The sequence below is a fragment of the Aulonocara stuartgranti genome (assembly GCF_965226115.1).
Source record: "Aulonocara stuartgranti genome assembly, chromosome: 16".
In the NCBI taxonomy this organism is placed as follows: domain Eukaryota; kingdom Metazoa; phylum Chordata; class Actinopteri; order Cichliformes; family Cichlidae; genus Aulonocara; species Aulonocara stuartgranti.
In genome coordinates, this window is record NC_138952.1 from 33,377,664 (window position 1) to 33,404,346 (window position 26,683).

General features: G+C 41.8%; 2 protein-coding genes across 9 annotated transcripts in view; both read left to right on the forward strand.

The window, feature by feature from the left end:
- LOC309691453 (G2/M phase-specific E3 ubiquitin-protein ligase-like) overlaps positions 1-26,683 on the forward strand; it is a 45,769-nt gene that overhangs the window by 7,775 nt on the left and 11,311 nt on the right. The window lies entirely within an intron of this gene.
- LOC309691457 (C-type lectin domain family 4 member E-like) lies at positions 1,508-17,171 on the forward strand (the record flags this gene model as incomplete). Its single annotated transcript, XM_082509112.1, has 6 exons — positions 1,508-1,568; positions 6,430-6,531; positions 10,870-11,130; positions 12,610-12,752; positions 16,490-16,593; positions 17,012-17,171. The coding sequence occupies 6 exons, from the start codon at positions 1,508-1,510 to the stop codon at positions 17,169-17,171; spliced, it is 831 nt and encodes a 276-aa protein (XP_082365238.1).

The following is a 26,683-nucleotide window of genomic DNA, read 5'->3' on the forward strand; positions in this document are numbered from 1 at the left end:
GCAGGGCCGGCAGCTTGTCTCCACCCCAGGGGGAAAGGGTAACATCTCCTGGGTCTAGGTGGGATTCCTTCCTTTGGGGGTGAGGGTACCTGGACCTGGAGGCCTATCTCCCCTCACCATACTCCCTGCGTGTGACTGATGCCCTCAGAAGTTGGTGCGTTGGTGGTTCTTGGTGTCCGGGGCCGGGCACTCAGGTATGTACCGGCTCACTCCTGTTGGCTCTATGGCGGGGGCTGTCGCCTGTGGCTCCGTTGGGCCTCTTCCGGGGTGTGGGGGGCCCTCAGTCCTCCGGCCTCTGGGCCTGCGGTTCAGTTCACTCTGGCACAGCTGGCTGCTGGCAGAGTCCGTGTGCACGCCACTGCACCCCCCTCTGGCTTCTGCTCCGTGGCTGGTGGGTGACCCCTCATCTGGGGCTCTCCTCAGCTTTTCCCAGGAGGGTAGCACGGATGCCCCGATGGTCCTCCTTGGGCTCTCGCACTCTGGGCCCTCTGAATGTCTGAGGCCTGGATCTCCTCCATGCCTGCTTCATGCCCTGTAGGATGGGTCTATGGCTCCCTACACCCTCTAGCAGATCGTTACATGGAGAAACCTTTTTAATACAAGCGCGCTGATCCACACAGGTGTGCATGCAGGTGTTCACAGACACAAACTACACCTTTCTTGGTTGCTACCTCAAAGCACATTGTGCACTGTTGGTCCTGCGTGCTGCACAATATCAGTCAATATTTAGTATTTACTGTTCTTTTTGTTACTTAGATTAATGCGATGGTGCTGTGTTTATTATGTTGTTCTCTTTTTTTGCTTGTTTTCTCTTTTTTCCTTCTTTTTTTTCTCTCAACAGGTGTTCCAGGAGATTTTTCTCTTTTTAAGTGCCCTTTCTCACTGTCACTCTTCACCTCTGTTTTTCTTTCCCTTCATCTTTCCTTCTCCCTTTGCTATCCCCGGCCATGTCTGTCCCATCTGTAACAACTGAAAATGAAATAAAATAAAATAAATAATAACAACAAAGGTTGATCAAATGGACCAATACAGCAAGGCCGTGATGATCCATTTGGCAAAGTAAATCCATTGGGTATCTTTGTTGGCTTTCAGACATCAATTCTGACGGCTAAAAAACCAAACAGGACAGGCAAAAAAAAAAAAAAGAGAAGTAAAATGAGCAGTGTTGTGTGTGTGTGGTGTGCGTGTGTGCAGCATTTTAGGTTTTTGTCTGTCTGTCTAACCTATACTACTGTACATTATTTCTTTTTAAAAACATTAAAAGTTCTTAACAAAACTATGGAAAAAAAGTTTCACTTCTGTTGTTTGACTTTTGACTTCTACCGTTTATACACAGTTTAAGAAAAGATCCAGTTTCAGTGGTGGCATAGCCACATAAACCACATATGAAATGTGTGACTTCCTCAGAGCTAAACAATGATTAGACTAAAATTGATGATACTTTCGCATTTCATGAGACCTGGCTGCAGAGCTCACTTCTCAGAAATAATCTACATTCTTCCATGCAATGGACGAAATATATGTGAATCTTGAATGTTTCAAACCAGCACCTTCAACAAATCACACAGGTAGGAAATAAGTGACCTGACACCCATAATGTGTCAGGTCAGAAAAATATTATTATACACTGTTTTAAACCTTTTTTTTTAAATTTTGTTAAATATATGCATATTTTGCTTTGTAACAGATTTTAACCTGAATTTCATAGTATTCCAGGGCAAGAGATTGGCTTTCACTATCTGCTTATTGTTTTGCTTTTGTAATCCAACTTGCTGTATTTGCTCAATCCAACATGAGAGTAGAATGAATTCTTAATTTCTGTGAAAGACAATTTCTTGTTGAAAAATATTATATATGCTTAATTTGTTACATTATTGTGAAATATAACTAAAGGCCATTCAGAAATTGTCACTCTTTTGCAATGTGAAGTATTTTATTACTGTGTGCTCAAATATGGGATTAAATATTAATTTTTAATATTTTAACTAGCCAGCAGTTAGACATTTTTTTAAATGTCTCTGTTCCAAATTAGAGGTCCTTATTTATTTTGATGGCCTGGGTTCGAGTATGACCTGCTGCCCTTTTTTAAAAATAAGATGGTCACAGGCAGAGACGCCACTGCTGTCATGACACAAAAACTCTTCGCAATTCAAGTCTCTACCTGAAGTCAAGTTTTAGCACTCTCAGGCCTAAAACTGTACGAGATCAACAGGACCCTAAGAGCCTTCATCAGGAACTCATTGTGTTTGTGTGTGTTTGTTTGTGTGTGTATAAGGTCTTTGTCTGTAACCTATACTTGACTATTTTCCTTCTCTTGAAATGTTATTTTAAAAGTTATTAATAAAACTATTAAAAGAAGTTTGACTTCTGTAGCCTTTCACACAACTAAAGTTTATACAAAGCTTGAGAACAGGTCCAGTTTCAGTGGTGGCTGAGCTGCATAAACCACATATGAACTACATATGAAATGGGTGACTCCCTCAGAACTAAAAAGAATAGACTGAAACCAGTAATACTTTAACACTTCAGATAACCTGTGCTGCAGAGCTGAGCTCTTAGTGTTATGTGAAGGCTGTGTGCACGCAGGGGTAGGGATGGGTATCGAAAACCGGTTCTTGTTGAGAACCGGTTCCCACTGTTTCAATTCCTTGGAATCGTTTGCCACTTTTAAAAACGATTCCCTTATCGATTCCAGTCGCCCCGAATGACGTCATCACGTTGAGTAGCGTCTTTTACCCAGTAGGAAACACGGCGCCTGAGCGGCACAAACGCTCAAAAGTTTGGTTACACTTTATGAGAAAGGATGACAACAGGGCAACGTGCAATACTTGCAAAGTAGAGATTTCATCAAAGGGAGGAAACACTACGAATATGCAAAAGCATTTGCTCAAAAAACACGCGATTGCGTTCAACGAATGTCGTGTTTTTGATCCGCTCCGGACTAGTGAAGCTCAACCCAGCAGCAGCGGTAGCGTTTCCACGTCCTCTCCCGTTAATACTGCAGGTAACTAATCAATTAGCATTGCATATTATGTTAGCGCGATTTACCTTATTACAAAACCTGCTATTACTGTGCGTTGCATTTAGATAACCATGATGAGAGAGACAGAGTCTGGCTCAGATGCTGGCAGTTCTCGCTGCAGTCTACCGGTAGCGTCTCCTTTCAGGCCAGGATAGACGAATGTCACCGAGCAGTGTCTAAGTTTGTGGTCAAAGGCTTGCACCCATTTGCCACAGCAGATGCCCCGATTTCACTTTGGTAAGTGAATGTGTTTAATTGTAGGCAGGACATTACTGGATATTCTTGTGTAATTGCTACAGAATAATTTATGTTAAACTTTGTTATTGCTACAGGAGAATATTTATTTTATTATTTTACATATACATTTTTTTTCCTGGGGACCCTGTGACACCCCATTGAAGAGCCGTAGGCTGTGGCTCTCTTAAGATCTCACTGGTAAAAATTGAAAATCTGGAGTCGAAACTAAATAAAAATAACAACTAATGGAAATGGCGAAAAGTTTAAAACCCTGGTGCAGAGATTGGCAAATCTGACCAGGAAACGTTATAAAATGGATTGTCAGGATAGTCAGCGTTAAAGCCACTTTTGACAGTCCATACTAGGATGGCATTGGACATCTTCGGGGCAGAAAAGGGTTGGTGTGACCAAGGTGTGGTTTGGCTTGTTGTATGTACATTTCAAAATGTTACAGCTCTGGATGGACCAGTTACCAGATATGATGTCACTAACCTTCTCTTTTAAGTGTCTAGCTCCAATGAATTGACACATGGGAGTGTGTCAAAAAGGGGGAGTTGAGTCCGAACATCAAACAATGGTGTTATGAACATTTTGACTTTATTTGTGTGTTTAATAATTTAGCTATGGTAAAACTTAAGCTTATAATGTGGTAGACTTAGAAATGGTTCATTAATTTTTGATTTCTTTTACACACACATAGATTATGATTAGAATAGGTCCTGAACATAATATTTTAAACCAAATTTGAATCATTAGAAGAACAATGGATAACAATATTAGATTATCAAGGCTAGGGAGAGAGGTGTTTTGGTTTTCTGTCTCTTGCAGAGAAAAGAACAGACACCAGACGGGGACCCGGAGATGTGAGGACCCTTCACAGTAGGGACAGATGTAGGGACTGCCGAGACAGCAACTGGGGTCAAGTGTCATGACGTTTGGGCTCCTGGAGAAGATGGATCCCACAAACACAGCAATAACCATGAAGGGGTTGGCGAAAACCAGGAACACCAGACCAACGAGGTTCGAGAGGCTCTTGGCAAAAAGGGGGACACGCCGGTGACCCCAAAATACACAGATCCTTGTTTGAAATCGGGGCAGAATAATCCCCAGAACTGTGCAATGACTAAAGGGTGGTCTAACCCCGGAGGTCGAAGAAAGAAGCTGAGAATCACCCAACTGGAAGACACTGGTAGCTGCAGCAATAAAAATAAAGGTTAAAAGCTCCTTAGACAGAGGTTCTAGTCTAAGTACATTTGAAAGGTATAAGGGGGCATTAAAATGGGAGTGGAAAACTGGAGCACCAAAATAAAGCTGTGGGAAAATTGGGAATGATGGGAGTGTCATCTGTAACTGCTGTTATGGTTGTAAATCTAACTTTGCTTGCATCTGAACTGCGTGAACACAGAGGTCATCCCACATATGGTCCACCCGTTAAAGGGGGACAGAGGGCCTCAGGATCAAGAAAACCTGGACCTTGCGACCCTGGAGTGCATGTTGTAAGTGATCTCTTTCAGAGATCAAAAGGGGGAATTATTAAATTATTCTGTTATTTTATGTTATCTTATATATGTAATCAAAGTAGTTGAATTAGAATACTGCTGTAGATCACATTATACCCTTTAATATAGAGTGTGTGAGCTGTATGTAGTTTAGTTCTCATTATACTTTTGAGTTAACAGAACATAGTCACATATTAGTTCATTAGATAAATGTGCATCACTCTGTATCCTTGATCTGCTGGGAATGTGTTACACTGTTTTCTTGACATGCTTAATTGTTGAATCATGAAGAGAAGGTTGTAAGCAGGAGACTCTGTGTCTAAAGACAGGGGAGATAGATAGACCACATTCCACACCCCCACCTTACAGAAAGCAGAGAAACAACTGCCGAGGTCATAACTTAGGCGCTGTAACAGAGAAAAAATGTGATGTTTTGGCTTTTACGACTAGCTGGGGGCCACTAGAGACTATAAAAAGCTGAGCAACCCGTCACCATTTAGAGACATGTGCCTGACCCTCTGGTAGCATCTCTCCCGTCCGGACGTTGTAATGCTCTTATTGTTGAATTGTATGGAAATAAATGATTGTTGATTGAGCATTGATACACCGAGTATTGTCCTTCCTTCAGCCCAAAGATTCAAAGAACTGCGTGTTTTCAACAAAGGCCATGTTACTCCTAAATTTCTATCTTGTTCAAAGAGAAGATATAAAACACAGTTCTAAGCTAATCGACTTTAGTGTTCTCCTTTAAAAAAAAAAAAAGAATCGATAAGAGAATCGATAAGGAATCGAATCGTTAAACAGAATCGAAAATGGAATCGGAATCGTTAAAATCTTATCAATACCCATCCCTACGCAGGGGTGGTGATATGAAGGACCCAAAATGCAGACTCACGGAAATCAAAGGTGAATTTAAATACAGCTTTAATGCTGAACTCCAAAAAAGTAACAAAACTGAGACTCCAAGGTAAACTTTACACAGACAGAACACACAGCAAAATAAACGGTAGATCGCGACACTGACAAACTGAAACACAGGGCTTAAATACACAGAGGGAGCAATCAGGGGATGGGCAACAGGAGGGAGACACAGCTGGGGCAAATCAGGCCTAACGAGACAAAGGAGAAACAAAACCAAACACATTAACATGAGACATGGACTTTCAAAGTAAAACAGGAAACCCAAAACACAGACTGAACAAAAGACACAGACTCACATGCAAGCACTACTACAGAGGGAACAGAGACGTGGGACCAGGACAGACACAGACACTGACTGGATGTGGGGATACAGCAGACAGGGGAGACAGCAACTAAGGAACACAGACAGAAAACCAGAACACTAAAACTCTAACCAACCCCACCCAGAGAACCTAAACTAAGAATGATCCTAAAACCCATAAAGCAAAGCTAGAATATAATGAAATAACAAAATCAAAGAACCAAAAACACAAAACACTGGGTCAACGACCCAGGGACCCTAACAGTTAGAAATAATCCATCCATCCTTGCATGCAATGTACTAAATATACATCAAGGTCAAATGTTTTAAGCAACAAATCAACACAGGAAAGGAAGAAGTAACACACATAGGAAAATAGGTATTTTAACGTCTGTTATTACTGTGTACATTTTATTGGATTCCCTGTTTTCCTTTCTTTGTTTTTTCAGGTCCAAGGAGCTCTAAGAGAAGTTTTTATCTGGGCGTTATTCTCTCTCTGAGCTTGCTGAGTGTTTTCCTTCTGGCTGGACTGATCACTCTCGGTTTCTTCTGTGAGTTGCATGTTTTTCATCAATACTTGCTCCACTGACCAGCAGCCACCATCAGCCACAGTAAAAAGGCAAATATTCAATTCAGTTCAATACAATTCAATTCAGTTGTCACTTCTACTAAAAGTTGACAAACAAGAGTAACTACACCAAGATGATGAGAGCATAGCAACAGTGGCTCCTTATTCTCATACACTAGCATAAAACTGATGTACATATTTAACATGTTGTTAGAGTTGATTCTTTTGAGATTGTCATTTGTGCAAAGTCACATGACCATTGCTTCTATGTGTCCTAATATGGTTGTCATTGTGCAGAAGGAGCTAGATGATTAGAAGATTTATTTTCAGCTTTGGTAATTTTTTATGGCAAGCATAGCCAGCTACAAGTTCCTGTTTTAGCAGGACTTCTGCTTTTTACAGTTTTTTGTACATGTTGGCACACACACACACACACACACGCACGCACGCAGACACACACACACACGCGCGACCGTGGTTCAGGGGGATTGGGAAGCTCATCTGTAATCGGAAGGTTGCCGGTTCGATCCCCAGCTCTCTCTGTCCTGGTTGTTGTGTCCTTGGGCAAGACACTTTACCCTACCGCCTACTGGTGTTGGCCAGAGGGGCGATATGGCAGCCTCGCTTCTATCAGTCTGCCCCAGGGCAGCTGTGGCTACACCTGTAGCTGCCTCCACCAGTGTGTGAATGTGAGAGTGAATGAATAGTGGAATTGTAAAGCGCTTTGATGAGATGAGATAGCCTTTATTTGTCAGTTGCAGTTGGCCACAATCGAGATGACAGACCTTGCTGACCGTACATACAATACACAAACATCACATTGGGGAGACAGGTCAGGTTAGGTAGCAAGGGAAAAAAACATTGAAATGTGTAACACAGAAGGATAATCCAGGAATGCACAGATATCAATACACCATAACACAATAAAACACAGACAAGCAACATGGGAGAGTATTCCAGTGTGTACAGCTGATCTGGGTCCGCTGCAATCTTCGATTGTACCTCCAGCTGATCCGGTGTCCACATCGGATGTGAGGTAAGCATGGGAGGAGGCGTTGGATTCGGCGGAGGGAGGATGATAGTGAGGGTGTATTAGTATCAGTGTACATGTTTCGTGCATGTGCATGTTTGTGTGTGTATCCCGTGTTCAGCTGAGAGAAAGTGTCACCACGCCTGGTTAAGCGAAGGTCAACAGTCTCCAATGGACCCAGGTGGCCTTGAAGGAGGTACAAAGAGTTCTGACAACAATCCTGTTATCATGGGAAGAATTTGTTGTTGCAGTCAACTTCGACCTTGGCAGGCCTTCAGCTGGCGCCAGTGGGATAGCCGCACGAGTGAAGATGGTGAATTTTTATGTTTAGTGTGAACAACTGCATCCAACTTTTACAGTTTGTCTAATGTCCATCACTGGTCACCAGTGTTGGTCAAGTTACTTGAAAAAAGTAATCTTCCCCAAAAAAGTAATCCCGTTACTTTACTGATTACTTATTTTCAAAAGTAATTAATTACTTAATTACTTAGTTACTTTTTAAAAAACACGATTTACAACCTGAATAGGTGATAAAGTGATAGAGCTTTCAGCCCAATTCTACTTTTTCTGCATAAATCATCATACAAAATGTAATCAAATGGAAAAGTCTCTTTTTTTTTACTTGTTTTATCAGTTTTAATCTTTTAACTTTATGCATCAAGCAAAAATTTAATTATATGCAACATTCTCTGACTTGAATAAATTAGTATAACATTTAAACCTATTTTCTGCCCATTCCAGCACATAAAATAAAATATTTTTTTTGTTTACACTCACTCTTTCAAATAGATGCAAGTAAAACACAGCAGAAAATAAATAAAGTCAAAGACTCAGCGGTCCTGTTGCTCTATTTTCACCTGTAAAGCAGGACTACGGTAGGCGGAGGTTTACCCTGGTGCAGGTGTGCTGCGGTCAGTTGAAGAATCCGCGAGTTTCTCTGTGAGTTTCCCATTATGTCGTTGCGCACTCGGTGCTTGCTTGGAAGTTTAGGGGTTTTTTTCGCTGTAAAAAGAAGTTTTCTTCCCACGCACAACGGACGCTAATGTTTTTGTCACTTTTTATGGAATCAAACTCAAAGTAAGGTCAGTACTTCCCACAATCGATATGTGATCCATTGTTGATCTGCACACAGCTGTTGTCACTAACGGCGCACTGGCTTACATCACTGTCATGAGACATTCTCGCAAAAAAATCACGGTTTTAGTAACGCAATTCAAAGTATTATTTACAAAAATGCAACAGAAATATCTACACGTGGAAAGCTGATACTCCCACAGCGTTCCTACGGGAAAGTAACGGTAATCTAATTACCGATTTTGCAATAGCAATCCCTTACTTTACTCGTTACTTGAAAAAAGTAATCAGATTACAGTAACGCGTTACTTGTAACGCGTTACTGCCCATCTCTGCTGGTCACCAATTATCTCAATTCCCGTTGTTCTTCTACAATATGTTATCCATATTGCAGAGCCATGAGCTTCTCCAAGATCCTATCCATATTGCGTTCAAAACACAGTCTGAGTACTCACAGCCCTGCCAATCGTCTATCATGTCGGCCAGCCTTATGGGATTTTGTTCTTGTTCTTCGATAAGCCAGGTCCAAGCCAGCTCCAATCAGCCTGAACTCTGTTATTGTGGTTCCAAATTGGTACATGTCGTTCAATGTCCTCCGTCGAGAGTGTTACCAGACACACAACGCAACCGACCATCGAGTATCCAGCAGCAAACGTCTCTGCAGGACAATCGGGTTCTCCCAAGCCTACAGTAGCGTTTTTTGATACAGGCGACACGGGCGGTTGCCCGGGGCGGCATCACGAGCATCGGCAAAAAAAATAAAAAATTGCTCGTACTCATGCTGCCCCAACATCAGCCAGCGCATATTGGGAATGGCATAGGCACCGATCGGTTTTCTATCGCCCATTTACTGGGAGTATAGGGCGCCCTCCGTTTGCGAGGTGCGCCTGCTGCTTGCGGGACAGGGAGGAGAGGGCGGGGCGGCGGGGGATTCTCTGACCAGCTGGAGCAGCATCTAATAACCAACTCGCAAAATAAAACAAAATAAAAAACAAAACAACAAACACAAAAACACTAGACATCATGATACAGACTTATAATTTGCACCGATGTTTTTTAGAAATTCTATACGTGAAAAGTGAGCGCGAGAGCCCTCGGTGAGCCTGCTCGCTGCTGAAGTCAAAGTAAACTTTATTGTCATCTACGCTACAGTCCAGTATATAGAGAGACGAGACGACGAGGCTCCAGTTACAGCAGTGCAAGTAAACAAGCAATATATATAAGAAGAGTAAGAAAATAAATATACAGATTAGAACTCGGGGTAAAGCGATCAATAACAATTTAAAATTTATAATTTACACTTTGATGATTTAAAGTCTCACACATACAGGGGAGGGGCCGGCTGCTTCCAAATAGAGCACATTTCATTCATAATGTTGTAAATCCAAGCCCATTATGTATTCATGATTTGAATCCTGGGTTGTGTGAAATCCCAGAAATGCACCTTAGACAAAGTGAGTCTGTGAACTAAGGTGTAGGTCTGTTAGGTTATGTTGTGGTGATCCTCGAGTTGGGGGATTTGTGTTCATACTGGAATGCAAAATTAAAACCAGGCGCCAAACAGGCTAGGACCGCCACTGGCGCTATATAAATGCAATCCATTATTGTTGTCAATAAAAAGAGGCAAAGAGGGAAGTCAAATTCAAATTCAAATTTTTATTTGTCACGTACACAGTCATACACAGTACGATATGTAGTGAAATGCTTGGACAACTGCTCGTGACCTAAAGAAAACAAAAAAAGGAAAAGGCTATGAATAAGATAGGAAATAAATATGAAAAATTAAAAAGGGTAAATTTAACTAGGAAGGAATAGAATATAAATTAAGGTTAAAAATGAAATAACTGTACAACACAAATTAGAATGAAGAATGAAGTCAGGTTTGTGCTCTACTGGACACTGCCCTTGCTGGCAAGTAAAACCGATTGAGCTCTGAGTTATCATATTATATTACATAAAGCGCCTTGAGGCAACTTTTGTTGTGATTTGGTGGTTTATAAATAAAATTGAATTGAATTGAACTGAATTGAGTGTCTTGCTTGGTTCACAGTAACAGTTCTCTAAGACAGCGAGGTCTGTGAGTTTAGACCTTACAAATGTTTCATTACCAACTGGCAAATTTTAAATATATTTTTAAAATAAAATGAATCTAAATCTCAAAATGAAACTTAAATTTTTGTGTGTCGAAAAAATGAATGTTATTTCTCTTCATTTCAGACCAAAACTGCGTATATGATTCCGCTAAACAGCTGTCGGAAATGAATAACCAACTTTCCTCCATGGGTGAGGAGAGAGACTTTCTGAATGCAAATCTCTCTACTGTGAGTAACAATCTTTCTTCGATCACTGTGGAGAGACACCTTCTGAATACGAAACTCTCAGCTATGAGTAGTCAACTTTCTTCGATGATCAAGGAGAGAGACCTGCTGACTGAAAAGACCAAAGAGCTGAAAAGGCTGCTCTGTTTGTCCAATCAGAGTGAGTCCTTGTGTGAGCTGTTGCGTGTTTTACTCAGAAATTCAATAATTCAGTTTTAAAAAAACGTTATCATAGGAATAATGATTTATGTTTTCAGTATTCTTTAATCTTTGCTATTCAATATAAAGCTGCATTGTAGAAGTGCTCATCACAAATTCACATTTACAAGAAAAATCCGATTGATACAATAAGGATAAAATATATTCCTTCCACAAACACATGAAGATGTTAGATCCAGTTATCCTATAGTTTCTGATTCTAGCTAGCTCTAGCAGGCCTACATTAGGATAACAATCCCGCTGTCCTCTGCACTGAAAAAAAGGGATTGGCCAACTCTTGGATTTACGTAAGCATCTTGCGTGTATTTAACATAAGTGCCTCATGCTTTAAAGTTAAGTGTAACTATATAGTGTAGAACAGGGGTGCCCAATCCCGGTCCTCGAGAGCTACCGTCCTGCAGCTTTTAGATGCATCCCTACTCCAACACAGCTGAATCAAATGAATGGCTTGTTATCAGGCCTTTGCCAAACACGATGGCATGCTGAAGAGGTAATCAAACCATTTGATTCAGCTGTGTTGGAGTAGGGATGCATCTAAAAGCTGCAGGACGGTAGCTCTCGAGGACCGGGATTGGGCACCCCTGGTGTAGAAACTACATGATATGCAGAGAGGCTAGATTAAATTGTTCATATCATGTTCGAGTGAAGTAAGTCAATAACTTTCAGTCCCGTATGCTTTGGATCGTGGTTTCAGGAAGGCATCCATCTCAGTCAAATCGAGTTGCCTCCACTACTTTTTTTGGTATACTGAAAAAAGTAAATTGGGTGTTTGTTACCTTAAAAAAGTCTAACTTGTAATTTAAACACAATTATTTCATGCTTCTATGAACGTAATTAAATCATGAAGGATCTGTACGAAATTCAACAACTTAATTTGTCCTTGTTGAGATGACATGATACAATCTAGTAAGAGTGGTTAGTTGCTAAACTCATGAAATTCACAAGATTGCACGAGATATCAAACTGTAGGAAAATCACAAAACGTACAAAAAAATTCTGCATCAAGCCTTGAAATCATAGCTTTCCTACTTTTGTTAAGGCTGGATTGGTGGCATGGTGGTTGGTGCTGTTGCTTCACAGTAAGAAGATCTGGGGTTCAAATCCACAATCTGGCTAGTTTGCACTGGGTTCTCTCTGGGTATTCTGGTTTCTTCCCACAGTTAAAAGTCGTGCAGTTGTGTGCAACCAATGTCCACTATTGAATCAAGTAAATCCAACATGGCCTTTTTTCAGTGTGATGATGCAACTAACTAACAACCCTGATAATTAAGTACAGTTAAAAGCTACACTCATTAACGGCAGCTCTCCTCTGTCAGGTCCTTTGTCTTGATAAAATAGCTATTTTATTACTTAGGTGGCCAGGAAAATGGGCCCCAGGAATTTGTTAATGTAAAATTTTTGTTTTTGTAATTTCTTCCAGATAAAACATGCCCTGCAGGATGGAGCAGATTCAGTTGTAGCTGCTATCTCCTCTCTGAAAGGTCTGCTTCCTGGGATGCAGCCAGAAAGGACTGCAGAGACAGAGGAGCAGATCTGGTGGTTATTGACAGCCCAGAGGATCAGGTACAGTGTTTATGTATGTGTGTGTTATTGTGTTTGTAAATGAATATGGAAATTTAAACTCATAATTTTGTATGTAAATGACTCTTCCCATGCTGAACAAAAATATGAAAAAAATGAAGCTAAGAATTGGATTAAAACCTCAAAGGACTGTTAGAATCGTAAAGTTTCCAGATGACATGACATCAGACTCATCAAGGATGGTGATGAGCCTGCATGCAGATATGTGGTTAAATACATGCAAGCGTGTTCAACCACATGCCTGTATGCATAGGTTGTTCTTACTGTGCTGCAGTCAGAAAAAATATGCACAAAGCTGTAAAGAAGACAGTGGACTTCAAGAGGAGCCCTTCCCCATTATTTCCCTCACCTTACTCAACAGCACTAGCTGTGTCCAAATTCAGAGGCTGCATCCCTCTGAGGCTGCATTTGTAGGCAGCGACGAAGGCTGTCTAAATTCTTAGACTCCTCCAAATGCGTCCTTCATATCCCCAGATTTGAAGGATTGGTCGGGTGCATCCTTCGTGGCCCAACCTATCCCACAATTCATAGTGCAGCCCAGCCAATTCCACTTTCCAACAATGACGGCAGCTACTTAGTTTTAATATTACTCTCATTGTTAGGTCTGCACTCGCAGGCCCCCGCTGGTTCAGAGACATATCCACGGTGAACAAAGCAAGACAGAGCTCGATCCATTTTAACTTGCAAGGGGAGCCCGGTCGGAATCTCAGAGCAGCAAGCTCTGCAACCGCACTCAGTTGACTCCAAAAAAACAGTGTCCCCTTGCCACCTTTTATTCAGTGACAAACAGTTACCCAAACACCCATTGTACAACCTTGTGGTGTGTCATGAAAGTTAAATGCACTGTGTGTGTGTGTTCCTTCTTTTTTTTTTGGACCCTACACCACCGGGCAGAACGTGTTCCCTCTAAGCCTGAAGGGAAAAAGAAGGAACACACACATGTAAAGGAAGCACTCAGAACGTGCGGCTATCCTAAATGGGCGTTCTTAAAGTCAGCAAAGAGGCACAGAAAAGAAGACCAGACACCAGCGAGGGAGGATAAGAAGGACAGACGCAACAACATTGTCATCCCCTATGTAGCCGGTGTATCAGAAAAACTCAGGAGAGTTTTCTCCAAGCATGACATCCCAGTGCATTTCAGACCCAGCAACACGCTCAGACAAAAACTGGTTCACCCGAAAGACAAAACTCCAAAACACAGACTTAACAATGTGGTGTATGCTGTACAGTGCAGCGAGGAATGCCCAGACCTCTACATTGGAGAGACCAAACAGCCACTTCACAAGTGCATGGCACAACACAGAAGAGCCACCTCCACAGGACAAGACTCAGCAGTCCATCTGCATCTTAAGGATAAAGGTCACTCTTTCGAGGATGCCAATGTTCACATTTTGGACAGAGAGATGGTTTGAAAGAGGAGTAAAAGAAGCCATCTATGTCCACTGTGAGCGACCATCTTTGAACAGAGGCGGTGGTTTACGACACCAACTGTCTGCCATCTATAATCCAGTTTTGAGTTCCCTCCCCAGGCCCCTTAACGCCCACTCACATCCTGGGCCATCTGACCTCAGGAATTCGCATGATAAGGTGGGGCCAGGTTTCACAATGAACACACCCGAAACTCTGGCTGATTGGGACCCACACACAGTTTCACACCTTGGCTCAGGCGATTAGAGGATCATCAGGGGGTCCTTTGGTCCCTCTGTGGGGGGATACTCCCACTAGGTTTAAATCTGGGACTCCCCACCATTTGACCTTAGAACTGAAGAAGCTTCTCGGATGAGAGTTGAAACGTCTTCAAGTAACTTAAAGAAGTCCAGACGTTTTTCTTTGCAAGCTCCTTTGACTAAAGGGCAGGAAGTAAACATTCCTTACCAAATAAGGAAACCCAGGACCTTACACGCAGTGTGCCTGCAGTTAAACACTATAGCAAATAGCATCCCTCACCATCCTAGATGTGTAGGGGAACATGCAGTTCAAGACAATGTTTACAAATTTAAGTACAACAATGACAACTTTTTATAAAACTCCTCCTAACACTCATTACTTTTTCTAGGTCATAAAATAAACTTTTAAGACTCCCGGCACATCGTTTTTAAACTCCCCGTGGTCTTTTGCTACTCAGGTTGAACAAGATATATAAGTCACTTAGATAACTTGAAAATGTTATTGTTTGGCTTCTTCAGTGTTTTATTTGTTCAATAGTTGACCTTAATTTTACAGAGAATGTGATGATTTCATGGATATTTAAAGTAAGCACTGAGAGAAATTTAGTAATTCCAACATATTAAAAGAACAATATTTGTCTCTTACATATAATACATTTATATATACAGTGTCAAAAGAACCTGTCTTTGAGGGAAGATTTAAGGTGACAGGAAATATAAATAAATGCAGCTTGAATCTTTACTGAAGCTCAGTATTTGAAACAGAGTTCATTCACTGCTGTGATAACTAATAATGATTGAAATAATAACTTTAATATTGGCCATATTATATTTACATTACCAAAGTAAGATGACTTTAGTCTCATGAACAACATTAGGTGATTGTTATTTACTAGAGCACATTTCATTTATAATGATGTAAATCCAAGCCCATTATGTATTCATGATCTGAATCCTGGGTTGTGTGAAATCCCAGAAATACACCTTAGACAAAGTGAATCTCTGAACTAAGGTGTCGGTCTATTAGGTTATGTTGTGGTGATCCTCGAGTTGGGGGATTTGTGTTCATACTGGAGTGCAAAATTAAAACCAGTGGAAGATGGACAAGAAAAATTCAAAGCCATCAGGTCCTCAGTTTAGAAAAAAGAGAAAAGAAGAGGAAGAGAAATGAGCAGATGTGTCACTGGATAATGGCAGGTCATCCTGAAACAATCAGAATCAGAATACTTTATTAATCCCTAAGGAAATAATGTGGATTACAGTTGCTCCAAAAAGAAATGGTAAAAATAGTAACAGTAACAGACTAAACTCCAAACAATACATTATGTTACAGATTTTAATATTAATTAGTCATTGTCAATTGTTGATTTGTCCTGTTCTATGACGAATTATGATGGCTGTTTGGTAGCTGTTTGCATACTATGTATACTCTCTCTCTCTCTTCATATGTGTGTGTGTGTGTGTGTGTGTGTGTGTGTGTGTGTGTGTGTGTGTGTGTTTCTCTGGTGAAATTCAGTATGGTTCCGACAACAGTTTTATGTTAATGTACAATCCTTAATATGTTTTATGTGTGTGTGTGTTCCTCAGAACAGAGGAACTGAAACACTGGAACATGACAAATACACAGCAAGTAGAAAGTACGACATGACAGACAGCAAAGAAAAACACAGGGCGTATACACAGGGGAGTAATCAGGGAATGGGAAACAGGAGGGAGACACAGCTGGGAGAGATTAGGGCTAACGAGACATGAGGAGGTAAAACTGAATACACTGACATAGGACTGGGACTATCAAAATAAAATCGGAAACAAGAAACAAATCACAAAGACGCAAACTTGTCATTGAACTAAACCTACAATATTAATAAAAACAGCACAACTAAAGAATCGGAACATAAATCATAATATAGAAAAATACCAAAACACAAGAAACTGAAAATGCTGGGTCAAAAAGACCCAGAACTGTGACATTTATAAAAGTGGGATAAACTGCATAGACTAAAATTGTCATTTTAAACTATAATAAAATAGGTTTTTTTGTGTGTTAAACAGACTGCCGTCTCAAATATTGCCACAGCAGCAGCTTGGATTGGTTTGAATGATAAAGAACAGGAGGGAACATGGAAATGGGTAGATGGAACTCCACTGACTCTGATGTAAGTTTTCAGCTTGGTTCATTTTTTACTTAACTTTCCAAAAGATATTTGTTAAATCTATAGATCATGCAGCTGTATCCACAGTGGTTAGCTTACATGCCAGTGGGTTAAGCCAAACTGCAAGGCCAAAAGCTTAAAGATGTGTGATGTAAGATGACTTGTTTTGGCCACATTGGGGGAAAACAAGATACTCAAGACATGATATCCATGCAGGTTTGACTGTGTTTGACTAACTGTATACGTTGTGTAGGCTTCTTTAACAACCACCATGCCATGACTATCTAAAATATTCCAATCATAATTTACAGTGTGCTTATAAAAGCTGCTGATGGAAAAGTTAGCTTACTTAGGAGCTTTGACACACCCACAACAAATGTCAAAACGTTTTCTTACTAATAATAGTATAATGTCATCACAGACCTGCTGGGAACTGGGCAGAAGATCAACCTGATAATGGTGGCGGAAGTTCATATTGGGGTGAAGAGGACTGTGTTCATGTCAGAACTGATACGAAGAAGACTTGGAATGATCGCTCGTGTTCAACTTCTTATAAGTGGATCTGTGAAAAAAACCCGTAAAACCTCTGTGCAGTTTCTTAAAGATGATCTAATTATAATTGCTTTGCAGTTTTAGCTTTAAATTGTAACATGGTAGTTTGTTCTATCAGGATGAGGTAATTTTTTTATGTCCATGAAGACTGAGGAAAAGTATTATCAAATGCCTGGAAAGCAAAAAATATGAGTGCTTAAAGTGGTTATTATTATTTTAATATTTAAGTCATAACTTAGGAAAAGAGAAGTGTGGTGGTCAGAGAATCTGATTACACTTACAGTGTGATGTCTGCCATATTGAAGCAACAGTTTCCAGAAGATAAACTCCTACTGCAGGTCATGTAAATGAGAACCATCAATGATTAACGTAACTTCAATACTATAGTTGAAGGGTTGTTTAGAATTTATGTAAGCAAAGCAAAATTCCATAAAATTCCAAAAATCCATAACTTATAGATGACCCAAAGTAAAAGTTAACTTGTGATAACTCTAAAAGATGGTAATACAACAACAGACTTAATAAAACAAACTGAGCTACTGTAAACCTTGAAGACACTTTGATCTATTAATATAGCTTATAAGCTTAGCTAAGAGAGCGTTCAAGATTTTCTTGTTCTGTAACCTATGACAGGTGTCACGGCGAGTGAGAAGAGCCGTGCGGAAAAGGTAAAGGAGGATCCAAACGCAGGCAGTCGTGAAGGTGTGAAGGTGATTTATTGAACACGAAATATAGATAGGCAAACGGCAAAACGGAGAACTAAACTATACTGGGACAACTAAACTACTGAGCATGAACAAGAACACAAACCTGGACATAAAGGAAGGAAGATGATGGTACATGATGATGACGGCAGGGGACACACGAATGAAACATGGTGGATACACAGACGGACCAGCAACTACAATGACAGAAGACACAACTTAAATACACACAGAGAAACACAGGGGGATTACACACAGGTGGTGGACACAGCTGGGAGTAATTAACGAGACAAGACAACAAACAAAAAAAAAAGAAGCACAAGAGTCCAGAACACAGGAAAAGAGATTAACAAAAAAACCAAACTAGAGCTCAACAAGAGTCCATGAAAAGTTCAGGGGGTCAACCCGGAGGTCGACAGCACAGTGCAAAAAACAGTTCAGGGGGCCGGCTGTGCGGACAGCAACGGCGGCGACGGGCAAACAGTTCTGGGGGCCGACCGTGCACACAGCAACGGCGCAGACAAAACCTATCAGGAGGCCGGCCACTTGGAAGGCAGTGGTGGCCACTGAGCAGGTGCGGAGGCCGGCAGTGAAGCCAGCGGTGGCGACGAACTCTCTCCGGAGGCCGGCCTTGATGGCCATAATGCCCAACTAGAGGCCTGGAAAGCGGCTGGCAGAGGCGAAGTGGAACAGGACGACCTGGGTCCAATGACGGTGTGGCAACCGCAGGAGCAGATGAGGCAGGACCAGACAAGGCAGGGCCAGACGAGGCATAAGCAGACGAGGCTGAAGCAGACGAGGCTGAAGCAGACGAGGCTGAAGCAGATGAGGCTGAAGCAGATGAGGCTGAAGCAGACGAGGCAGGACCAGACGAGGCTGAAGCAACCGAGGCAGGACCAGGCGTGGATAAAGACACAGAGGCTGGGCCAGGCGTGGATGAAGCTGACAAGGCAGGACCAGGTGTGGATGAGGCTGACGCTGCAGGCATAGATGAAGACACTGCTGCGAAACCTGACGGCAGCGTGGCGGCTGCGGAACCTGACAGTGGCCATGCTGCAGGGCTGCAGGCAATGATGCTGCAGGCAACGATGTGGATGCAGCAGGCGGTGATGTGGATGCAGCAGGCGGTGAGGCTGCAGGCGGTGATGTGAATGCTGCAGGTGACGGTGTAGAAGTCGCGGGGGATGATTCAGCAGGTGACGGCTGAACAGACTTCCCCGGACCGTCAGTTGACATGAGGATGTGCTGGCTGGGTCCTCCAGGACCCCCAGCAGATGAGGCGTGGTGCTGGGTGGGCTCCTCGGACCCACCAGCTAACTTGGCTTGAAGCTGGACGGGCGACTCTTAAGTGTGATTTCTCGCCACACATTCTTTCTCTCTCTCCTTCTCTTTATTTATGAACAAGTGATGTATTTTCTCCACCTGTCTAAGCGACGCACACAGCATACACCCCTAGTTATACACAGACATCTATGGGTGCACTAAGGTTCGTTACATGGAATATAAATGGAGCTGGCTCCAGAGAAAAGAGGTTAAAAATATTTTACCAACTCAAAAAACTACAGGCAGATGTTGTCCTTTTACAAGAGACCCACAGACCTCTTACGGTGTGTTCACACCGAACGCGATAGACGCGAGCGAAAACGCCCCAAACGCCCCTAATTTGACGCGTGCATATTCGCACCTCGACGCGTGTCCAAGAAAAATCCATCGCGCCTCAAAATTGCATATTTTGACGCGCGTGAACCGGAAATGTGGAGGGATGTGGGAGGAAGTTGTGCCAGACCGGTATCTTTGCTAGATGGCAGCTGTCGAGCTAGCGTTTGAAGAGAGAGTCTCCCTGCTCTATTTACTGTGGAGAGCAGAGCAGCGGCGTTAAGGACGTCCTCGCCATACCTGGATCCATCAGGTCCTCCTGAAGTGTGAGCAGTTTGGTGAGTTTCACCATGTCAAAGTATTTTTTTTTATATAATTTGATCAGCTTCATGAAATGTGCTTTTTCTGTTTACTAAGTAATCTACATATCTATGTGACTTTTCACCAAATAACTTTTGTGATGAACTTATTCAGCTACTAAACCACTTCCTGTTTTCAGAGAACAGTTAGCTGTAGAGAAGAAAAATCGCAGCTCTTTCTGAGAACATGCAGATGTAGAAAAGGGGAAGAACCTGTTGCTCTGAGTGACGTTGTTATTTTTGTACACACACACACACAGACATACAGACATGTATAAATAAAGTACACAGGCAGACGCAGACACAGATCGCAGAGTGTGCGTCACTGCCCACGCGTGTAAAGACGACTGCAGTGTTTGTGTTTTCTAACTCAGGTGTCTTAGCTGAAGAATTACAGGGTGATTTTAAGAAATCCCTTGTCACACCACTTGCTCCAGGAGCTGCGCCTGGATGACGTTCATTTCAGCGATATTGCCGTCTTTCCCTCGCCCAGTTTGAGGACCTGCTGTCCCGCGTTGATCCAAGCATCGCCCGGCTAGACACCAACTACAGGCGCTCAATCCCACCTGCAGAGCGCCTGTCCATCTGCCTGAGGTTAGTAAAAGTGTTTAATACGGTAGTCCTTTATTGATACCTGTGCTAATATATGCTAAACTATCGTTTATAGACTGCTAACATGGATGTGGTATGCTATCAATGAATGCCGTTGGTGTTTACTGATAGCAAACTGTGGTATGGAGACGACTGTTTATAATATTTCTAGTGATACTCGAAAGGTCTCATCAAGTCCCAATTTAATTCAATTTATGCTGTTATCAGTGTTTGCAATGATAGCATGGCTGTGGTGTCATATCAATATATGCTCTCAGTGTTTGCTGATATCAAACTGGTACGAGGACCACTGTGGGTTAATCTTTGTAGTGATACTCACTCCTTTTTATTTAGACCTGATTTAATTCTGGTATAGTTGAATATTTGTATATAATCCCTGCAGCTGTCAGACTCTATAACAGGGGTCACCAGCCTTTCTTTAAACTGAGAGTTTGATAAAACTGTGAACAGTTTGGTTCATCTTTAGTTATATGGTTCTATCTAGCATATTCTATCTTGATATGCTGTCTTATCACAGGTTAATTTTTCAAAAATATTAACAATGATATAAGCAAGGAAAGGGCTACATGTCAACATACAACTCTTTATTTCTATTAATGTCTTACTTCATCCCTACCTGATTGACATGTTTAGGAATTATGAGTGATTGGCTCACTGTAGGGGTGAAAGTCAAATCACATTATGATATGTTAAAGTTAAAACAAAACACAACTGACTGTTTTATATCTAATATATATTATGTAATTATCCTTATAATTGCAAAATGTTTTTTTTTATAAATTTGATGATTTGTAATTTAAATCTGACATCACAAAAGTATTTTGGAATTTGAATAATGTATTTTGTAACTGCAGTACACATAATACTAATTTTAAACAATTTTGTCCAGGTTCCTTGCCACCAGGGACTCCTTCAGGACCATCGCGTTCAGTTTCAGAGTCGGTGTGTCCACGGTGAGCCAGATCACCCCACAGGTAGCGGCGGCCATCTGGGACTGTCTAGTGGACGACTTCATGGCTGTGCCTTCACCTGGAGACTGGCGGTCCATCACAGAGGGATTCCAGGAGCGCTGGAACTTTCCTCTGTGCTGTGCAGCTCTGGATGGGAAGCACGTCCAGACAAAGGCACCCCATATATCATATAGGAGACACACACATTGATATACACTAAATGTTTATTTCAATTCTTTTTTTGTGGTGCCCAAATTTATGCACCTGCTTGATTTTGTTTAAAAAATTATTGCACACTTTTTGTAAATCCAGTAAACTTCTTTTCACTTCTCAAATATCACTGTGTGTGTCTCCTGTATGATATTTAACTGACATTTTTTATTGTAACAACCAACAATAATAGCCATTATAAAGGAAAATAATGGCTATTAACAAGGTTGCCCAAACTTTTGCATCCCACTGTATTAGTGTATTTTGTCATTAGTATAATAAGAAATAAATTGTACATGTGTCAAGTCGTGTGCCAACATTTGCTGTGTAGTAGAACTGAGACATTAGTCATTATAAAAATTTATTTGAAATAATATTAAAATTCTCAAACAGAAAAACATTAAACATAAATATATAAAATATAAGTATTTACAGAGAGACAGGAATAAAAAGGACCCAGCTGCTCTCCAGAGCAGGAACAAGGCTGAGGAGGAAATGCTCCATTGGAGACTGGTGTGGCCTCTTCACCAGGATGGCCAGCTCCACCGCCGATGGACCGTCCTGGGACCCGTCCCTCATCTGTCTCAGAGCCGTCCTCCTCTGTGGGCCTGTAAAACACAGCACAAAACACAAAGAAATGAGAAGGCTGCTACTAGATTTTAATTTCAACATCAAAAAACCAAAAAAAACCAGGATATAATCAGTTTTGTTGTGGATATTTAGTAAAGGTGATCACAAGGGAATCCCACCGAGTACAAAGCTATCAGTGCGTGCTGTACATCTGATGCTACAATTGACTACCTGTGGGTGCAGCAGCAGGAGCTCAGGGACTGGGGAGCCATGAGAAACAACAGGGGATGCTCTGCTGCAGAATCAGTTGGTTCTATCAATACAGTATTAAATGTTAACAGGTTGAATATAATTAGAGAAAGTATATACAGTGGTCCCTCATTTACTGCATCAGGGGTTCTCAGAATAACTAGCCCCTCGCCACACACTTCACTTTATACACTTTTTTCCACACACACACGAACATTAGTCACAGTTCTCACAACTGATTCTCAAAGTGCAAACCTTTGTAGATTGCAAAACGTAAAAGTATTATTATGCCGCGTTTTGTCTTCATCTGCCTGCCACTTTCGTGCGCCGGTGCAGGTGTCTATTTCCGAATGAGGGTCATAGTTATGGGTGTTTTTGTGCTGTTTTTTCTATTGGACATGATGGTTATTAAAACCAAACATGATAAATTGGGCAAGCGCAGGAGACACGACACGGAGGAGATTTGTCAATTAGGCTGCAGAATGCAATGCTGTACGGTGCAATAAAAAATCAGCAAAACAGCGAAGCAGTGGCGGATGAGCGGGACTACTGTGCGCTGTTTATTAATGAACAAAATATATTCCTATATGACAACATGCATAAAAGCAGAACGGTATTTGTACGTCAGTGGGAAAATAGTGGTGGCTTGCTAGCTTTTGTGCGGCTTCCCCGGGTCAGTCAAAAATGTAAAAAAGACAAATGAATGAACTTACCAGGTTGCCCGATCTCTTCACATATCTTCCTCCAAGCTCGGTCCTTTATATTCCTGTCTCGGTACAGAAAGCAGCTGGTGTCGTACAGCTCCGGGTTGTTTGCTACAGCTTTGATTAGCCTTCCCTCCATTGAAGAATGAAGGGCTTTGGCTGGATCTGCCTCTTTGACCTAGGTCACAACCACGTCACCAGGCTGCTGATTGGTTGTCGCGGCGCGATTTGACGCTGGAGTTCAGATTTTTCCAACTCGAGTGGTACTTGCGAAACGCGCGTATGCACAAAATGCAACACAAAAACTAACGCGCGTGGTTTTTTTCGCGAGTCAAACGTGCCAGACGCGCTAGACTGACGCGCGTTTCACGCGTTTTGACGATGCAAACTATGGTAAGCCATTAGTGCCAAAAATCGCCACTTTTCTAACCCGTTTGGTTAAGAAATGGCGTAAAAAACGCCGTTCAATCATTCAAAACGCTGAAAAAACCGGCGTTCAGTTCCAACAAACGCCGCTTTTTCCGCCACTCGGATGGTGCGTTCAGGGTGCCATCCGAGTGGCGGAAAGGTGACTGGAAAGGAAAAACTCAATGCATCATGGGAATCCCCCGGCAGCCTACGTCTATTGCAGCATAACTAAGGGAGGATTCAGGGTCACCTGGTCCAGCCCTAACTATATGCTTTAGCAAAAAGGAAAGTTTTAAGCCTAATCTTAAAAGTAGAGATAGTGTCTGTCTCCTGAATCCAAACTGGAAGCTGGTTCCACAGAAGAGAGGCCTGAAAACTGAAGGCTCTCCCTCCCATTCTACTTTTAAATACTCTAGGAACAACAAGTAGGCCTGCAGAGCGAGAGCGAAGTGCTCTAATAGGGTGATATGGTACTACAAGGTCATTAAGATAAGATGGGGCCTGATTATTTAAGACCTTGTATGTGAGGAGCAGGATTTTGAATTCAATTCTGGATTTAACAGGAAGCCAATGAAGGGAAGCCAAAACAGGAGAAATATGCTCTCTCTTTCTAGTCCCTGTCAGTACTCTTGCTGCAGCATTTTGGATTAGCTGAAGGCTTTTCAGTGAGTTTTTTGGACATCCTGATAATAATGAATTACAGTCGTCCAGCCTGGAAGTAATAAATTCATGAACTAGTTTTTCAGCGTCACTCTGAGACAGGATATTTCTAATTTTAGAGATGTTGCGCAAATGGAAGAACGCAGTCTTACATATTTGTTTAATATGTGCATTGAAGGACATGTCCTGGTCAAAAATGACTCCAAGGTTCCTCACAGCGTTACTGGAGGCCAAGGTAATGCCATCCAGAGTAAGAATCTGGTTAGATACCATATTTCTAGGCTTTTCAGGGCCGAGTACAATAACCTCAGTTTTAGCTGAATTAAGAAGCAGAAAGTTAGCGGCCATCCAGGTCTTTATGTCTTTAAGACATTCCTGCAGTTTAACTAATTGGTGTGTGTTATCTGGCTTCATGGACAGATAGAGCTGGGTGTCATCTGCATAGCAGTGAAAATGTATGCTATGTCTTCTAATGATGCTGCCTAAGGGAAGCATGTATAATGTAAACAGAATTGGTCCTAGCACTGAACCCTGTGGAACTCCATAATTAACCTCAGTGTGTGAAGAGGACTCTCCATTTACATGAACAAATTGGAGTCTATTAGATAGATATGATACAAACCACTGCAGTGCACTACCTGTAATACCTACAGCATGTTCTAATCGCTCTAATAGGATATTATGGTCGACAGTATCGAATGCTGCACTAAGGTCTAGCAGGACAAGCACAGAGATGAGTCCACTGTCAGAGGCCACAAGAAGATCATTTGTAACCTTCACTAAAGCTGTTTCTGTGCTGTGATGAGCTCTGAAACCTGACTGAAACTCTTCAAATAAGCCATTCCTCTGCAGATGATCTGTTAGCTGTTTGACAACTACTCTTTCAAGGATTTTTGATATGAAAGGAAGGTTGGAGATTGGCCTATAATTAGCTAAGACTGCTGGGTCTACAGATGGCTTTTTGACTAAAGGTTTAACTACAGCTAGCTTGAAGGCCTGTGGTACATAGCCGATCATTAGAGATAGGTTGATCATATTTAAGATCGAAGAATTAATTAATGCCAGGACTTCTTTGAGCAGTTTTGTAGGAATGGGGTCTAAAAGACACGTTGATGGTTTGGAGGAAGTAATTATTGAAGTTAACTCAGAAAGATCAATTAGAGAAAAAGAGTCTAACTTAACATCAATGGTACTAAGAGTAGCTGTAGATAATATTACATCTGTGGGATGATTACTGGTAATTTTTTCTCTAATGATAAAAATTTTATTTGTGAAGAAGTTCATGTAGTCATTACTAGTTAATGTTAAAGGGATTGTTGGCTCAAAAGAGCTCTGACTTTTTGTCAGCCTGGCTACAGTGCTGAAGAGAAACCTGGGGTTGTTCTTATTTTCTTCAATCAGTGATGAATAGTAAGATGTTCTGGCTTTGCGGAGGGCTTTCTTATAAAGCAGCAAACTATTTCTCCTCTAAATTTGTGACACGCCTGTCTCAGTGATATGTGGAGTCCAGAAAGTATATTAAGCCAGATATGAGTTCAATACCATGACTCCCTCTGGTGCCACTTAGTGGATTAAATAGTTCTACCACTTGCTCCATCACCGTTCTGTCCAGAGTAAATTCAATGTCTGGCGCAGTAATCCTCTCAGGCCAGTCAACCAGCAATCCCAGCTCATCTGTACCATGAGCACCACCACCACCACCACCACCAGAATCTGCACCTGAGCCCTGAGCAGCAGTCGTCTCACTCTCAGTGGCTGTCACACTACCATCAGCTGTCCCACCAATAGTCCCATCAGCAGCAGCTGCTCTGGTCTGAAAGATGTCCTGCATGGCAGTTGAGGCTCGGCCCTGTTGCTGGAGGCTGCCTCGGACAAAAATCTGTAATGGGCTCAAGTGTCTCTCTGTCCGCAAGCCATGATTGTTCCACTGTTGAGTGAAGTCTTTCAAATCTCTGTTGATCCTTGGGAGATAGATGTAATGGAGAGCCCAAAGGTGCATTTCATTGTCAATGTCAATGATGCCTTCCTCCTCCAGGTGGTGAAATAAATCACAGTACACATTGGTCATTCCTCGCCACAGATCACCCCAGAGCCTCTCAATTCTCTGATTATGGGTACTCCTTCCTCTTAGGGCACTTCCACGATCAAAGCCTCTGAAAATGTTCATCATCAGGCAGACAGCATTGTTTTCCCCTCCTCTGTCTGTCCGGACCCTCGAGGGTACACCATAGGATACCACGGCTCTGATGAAACTTGATAAAACAGTGCTGCTACGGTTGTTGTTTGAGGCATGAAGGAAGACCACAAGACGACTGTATCCATCAATAGCCCCATGAATGACTATCCTCCACCTAAAACCGTGGTCCATAAGAAGAAAAATATTATTTCTGCTTTGTTATTGAAACAATGGAAAACACAGTCTTAATTGATTTACATGGCACTATTGCATGTCAAGTTTGAATTTTTCTCTGTACGTTGCTTGCGCTCTCTGTGTTCTCTGATCTTCCCCTTTAAACATA